The sequence below is a fragment of the Sinocyclocheilus rhinocerous genome, unplaced genomic scaffold (assembly GCF_001515625.1).
Source record: "Sinocyclocheilus rhinocerous isolate Xijiao unplaced genomic scaffold, SAMN03320098_v1.1 scaffold604, whole genome shotgun sequence".
Classification (NCBI taxonomy): Eukaryota; Metazoa; Chordata; class Actinopteri; order Cypriniformes; family Cyprinidae; genus Sinocyclocheilus; species Sinocyclocheilus rhinocerous.
The window spans coordinates 986447-991750 of record NW_015658518.1 but is presented as its reverse complement, the minus strand read 5'-3'; the positions used below and the strand labels follow the sequence as shown (position 1 = coordinate 991750).

At 34.2% G+C, this 5304-nt stretch overlaps 1 protein-coding gene across 2 annotated transcripts in view; it reads left to right on the top strand.

Moving 5' to 3' along the window:
- LOC107722467 (homeodomain-interacting protein kinase 2-like) overlaps positions 1–5304 on the top strand; it is a 122829-nt gene that overhangs the window by 86462 nt on the left and 31063 nt on the right. For both annotated transcript variants that reach the window (XM_016530822.1, XM_016530821.1), the window contains exons 6-7: positions 1142–1326; positions 1411–1573. In XM_016530822.1, coding sequence (XP_016386308.1) covers positions 1142–1326; positions 1411–1573 — 348 coding nt within the window. The remainder of the gene's footprint in view (positions 1–1141; positions 1327–1410; positions 1574–5304) is intronic.

Here is a 5304-nt window from a genome sequence, read left to right as displayed (position 1 = left end):
ACAGCATATATTTTGAAAATATTTACATGTATATATATTTATATTATTATATTTTATATTGTATATAAATATGTTTAATGTATAAACATAACATATTTTTCTTAAATATATACATGCATTTGTTTGTATTTATATATACATAATAATTATACACAGTACACACTCATATATTATGTAAACAAAAACTTTTATTTTGGATGCGATTAATCGGTTGACAGCACTAATTATATTATATTATATTATGTTTTTCTATTATATATTACAGGTCACTGTATTTCTTTGTAATATAAAGGTCATATTTAAAAAGTCCTTTTCCATGTCTGTTTAATTTATATTTGCTTCTTTTCATATATTAATTTGTATATACTAGTATAATATAATATATTTTTAAATTTATTTTACTTTTAGTTTTTTTCACATACTCAGACAGATGGGAATATCTGGCCTGGCATCTGAAGCGTTCCTAAGTAAATATCTGTAAATGTGAGGGCAAATATTTGGGAATATCACAAAGGTTATCGCTGTCCTCTGAGAATGCACACACTTTTTGACTGACAGACCTGTGTATATTAACAGAGATGTACACGTCAAGCACTGCGGGAGTTATTCACACACAAATACTCACATGTATTATTTACAAAAGCTGCAAGATGTAAGTTGGATCAGAAGATACAGCTGACAGATTCCATCATTTGGGAACACCCAGGCTCGCATTCAACACACATTCGACTACTAAGGATGATTTATTCTGCAATTATGGTAGCTAATTTACCCTGCCGCCTATGTTCATGGATTATCACTGTCCAGTGCATTTACAAATATTAACTTTTTAAATTTTGCATTAAAGCATTACAGCATTTTTTTTTTTTTTTTTTACAATTTCTGTGCTGATTGACCTTGTGATTATTATTTTTAGTATGTGAAATTCAATGGAATTCTTTGGGAATTCTTTTGTTTTCTGAGGAATTCTCTGGGCTCAGATTCCATGGCGATGAGTTAGTCAATGTTACATCAAAAAAAAAAAGGCAAGAGCTGGTTAACCTTGTTTGAGGATCCCTAAAGTACTTGTTGGTCTCTGTACATCAGTCAGTCTGTCTCGCTCTCATTTCTCACTCTCATCTTCTCTTTTTGCTGTGTGCAGGTGAATATGACCACAGACTTGGAGGGCAGCGACATGCTGGCGGAGAAGGCAGACAGAAGGGAGTTTATTGACCTGCTGACCAAGATGCTGACCATCGACGCAGACAAGAGAATAACGCCCATAGAGACACTCAACCACCCTTTTGTCACAATGACACACTTGCTGGACTTCCCACACAGCACACAGTCAGTTGAACTACACCAACAGTAAGGTTATGTAGTTTTATCAAATCATGTTTAGATCGCTGACCATGTCTTTTTTTCTTGCAGCGTCAAATCCTGCTTCCAGAACATGGAGATTTGCAAGCGTCGGGTGAACATGTACGATACAGTCAATCAGAGCAAGACGCCCTTTATAACACATGTAGCCCCCAGCACCTCCACCAATCTCACCATGACCTTCAACAACCAGCTTAACACTGTGCATAGCCAGGTCAGTATCCACACACACACATCTAACTAGCCACGTCCCATTATATTGTTCTTAAATAAAGTTAAAGTTATGATAGGTTAACCACAGCTATAACCCCTACGTTTGGCATTTTAGATATTTTTTAGTCTTTGTAAAGTGCAAAAATAATTTTTGTCATGTAAGTTTCTGAATAGCTGGGTCAAAATTGCTAAAAAAAAAATTACCCTGTTACGGTGGCCGAGAAGTGAAAAGCAAATCACAATTCTGAAAACAAAATAACAAATTACAAATGCAAATGCAAGTCTAAAAAACAAAATAACAATTCAGAAAACACAACAACAATTCAGAAAACATTATAACAAGTCAGAAAACACAATGACAAATTCGAAAACAAAATAACAAGTCAGAAAACACAACGACAAACCGGAAAAGGTAGGTATAGTTTGAGACAGCGCCATTGGTTTGGGATTACCCACCGCTGACTGGACGAGACATCTGTCAATCAACGAACACAGGAAAAACCAGCAGAAGAACAGCAGAGTCGCGGTAGAAAGTTCGGAGATGGTATTAAAGTAGCTCAGTTTAAATATATTGTATGAATTCCCCTTACTATGGACTAAAAAATACGGAGTGTATATTTACATTTAGTTAAAAGTGCCTGTAAATTATCAGCTCCAGTGGCGCAGATGGATAAGCACGTGCCTTTGGAATTTTGACGCGATCGACCCGGGTTCGATCCCGTCTTTTGCCGAACTTTTTTTTTCTCCCTTTTCAAATCTCGTATCACATCGTAAAGGCATTTATTTTCAATAAAAATTAAGGAAATAATCAAAAAGTTAAAAAATAAAGTATCGGGTAGGGTTAGGGTAGGTGTAGGGAGGGCTTTATTGTACCAATAAGGTGGCATCCATTTAATAATTAAAATTAAAATTATAATTTACACTCAATACGTTATTATTGCATACTGTTTTATAATGTACTACAATACTGAAGTGCAGATAATTGCCACTATTTGCAACAAGTAGTATACTTGATAGTAGAAATCCTGCTATTTTAACATAGTGTAAATAGCATATTGCTAAAAATACTGCTATTTCCACTTAGTGTAAATATAATCCATTGCTAATACGAGATTTGAAAAGGGAGGAAAATGACTTGTTATTTTGTTTTCGGATTTGTCGTTGTGTTTTCTGATTTGTTAATTTGTTTTCGGATTTGTCTTTGTGTTTTCTGACTTGTTATTTTGTTTTCGAATTTGTCATTGTGTTTTTTGACTTGTTATAATGTTTTCTGAATTGTTGTTGTGCTTTCTGAATTGTTATTTTGTTTTTTAGACTTGCATTTGCGTTTGTAATTTGTTATTTTGTTTTCAGAATTGTGATTTGCTTTGCACTTCTCGGCCACCGTACCCTGTAAGCTAAAATGAACAAATGAGCTTAAAAAGAAAATAAGTTAATGCACCACAATAAATCATCAAGTTAAATGTACTTGAGAATGAAGATAATGAATATAATTAAATAAATTACAAGGTCATAAATAATTAAATATTTGTCATTTGTAAATAATAGTTTATAGTATATGAAACATTTGCAAAAAAAAAAAAAAGTATAGAAAAAATAAATAATTTATGTCTTGATTTCCAGTAAAAAATGTCCTTAAAATTTTTTTAACAAGATAAATGAATTGGAAAATGAAGATTAACTAAATGTAATTAAATAAATGATAATAGATAATTTAATTTAATAGTTAAGTGTTATTTACATTTTTACATTACTAAATATTTGTAATATGTAACTAATAACTTTTAAATAAAAAACTGACATTTGTTTAAAAAAAATGTTTTTTTAAATTTTTCCTGATTTCCCATAAAATATTATTTTTTAAAAATCCTTAAACAATAATTAAATTAATGTAAAAAAATAAATAATAAATCAATCATAAACAATAATTTACAAAAAAAAGATCTCTTATTTTAAACATAATCCTCTCTAAACTGTATTAAATGTTGTGATTATAACAAGCTAAATTATACAATTTTTCTTCTCAAGTAAATCTTTTTAATTTTATGGATGTTTGGATGTTTTACTAAAAAAAAAAGTAACAATATTTTTGTGGAGTATGAACCAGTTTCATTTTTTCATTTTCTATGCCATTTCAACCTCAAAACTACAGCTACTGCAGGTCAGAACAAACACAGCACCAAGCTATAGTGACGTTAAACTTTATTTGAATTCAGTTAAAACGATCCCTAGTTCAGTTTAGTTTCTCTTAAAGCTGCAGATAATTAATTGTATTACATGCACAGACTCATTTGCAGTGGGACAATCCAAAGAAATTAGAGTAGCATTGGCCCATTGACCACTGGCAGTATCGGATGACTTCCTTCAGTGGACAGAACACTAGTCATATCATGGGCCATTTGGGCTGCGTGTGTGTGTGTGTGTGTTTCCAGCCTTGCAGCCCTCTGTCACAATGTGCTGATTAACAACATGACAGCCTCTACTTCCTGCTTGGCTTGCATTTTACTACTTTGCAGCCTTAAGGATTGCACCACTTTGTTTCCTTCTCTCCTTTTGTTTCCTCCTGTTTTGCCTCAGTGCAGTTTAGCTTCACCAGGGAGCGTTTGTCTAAACTGCTGACAGAGGACCAGGCATGAATCCCATAATGCCTTCATTTTGAGTTCTTAGATCGGCTCAAACCGTGACTTTCCTCTTCGAATAAATATGTCTAAAGTCAAAAAGTCATAGGGTTGTAATGTTATAGCATTCCGGCTTCTCTCTAACGTCATGAGACGAACGTTGTGTAGGGCATTCGATGTGTTCGAAGGGAAAGCTTGTGTAGCATTAGCCAGCTGTGAGGCTGAAGTGTTTATTTTGTGTGATGAATGCCATGGCGGCGTATTGATTAACTCTCTCCCCTGGTGCTCGTCTGCCTTGCTAAACGGGGAAAATGAAAAATGAAAAGCGGTGTACTGAATTCTCCCCTTACAAACCTTAATGAAAAGTCTGTAATTACTAGCGGTGGCATGATATGAAACCGTATTGCTTTGGTAACAGATGAAAGTAAATAACGCTAGCCTCTATTAAACGAACAGGTTTTGATGGTGCGCCAGCATTTATGCACATCTTTTTTGTCTGTTGTATTGTTCAATTTCGTCCATATCTTAGAAGAAATGACAGGCATTTTACATGGAAATGCGCATGGAAAAGACCTATTCAGACTTGACCCTTGACCTTGTGTTTCTGTGATTTTTGTGCCTTTTTATTGTCTGAGATAGTACAGGAAGACATGTGGAAAGAAAGGGGCTCAAACCTACATTCCTTATATCGGCTCCGTGTACATGAGCATGTGCATGAACCCCTAAGCCATAGCTTAGACATTTTTTTAGTTTTAGAAGTTCAGAACAAGCACATGAGATCATGAATAGGCCAGACTCAAACGTACATTTTTGCAAATGAGCTGCAAAGCTCAAAATATTGATGTTGGACCATGTGCGCTGACTGCTAAGTCATGGCTCAGACCTTTTTTCAGTTTTGAAAGTTTTGAATTGGCGTATGGGAAACAGAGCAGGCCAGACTCAAACGCACAATTCTTATATTAGCACCAAGGCTCAACATGTTGATGTATCTGTATGTGCACAGACTGCTAAGCCATGGCTCAGACCTTTATTTTCAGTTTTGAAAGTTTTGAATTAGTGTATGGGAACCAGAGCAGGCAAGACTCAAACCCACATTTCTTATATTAGCACCAAG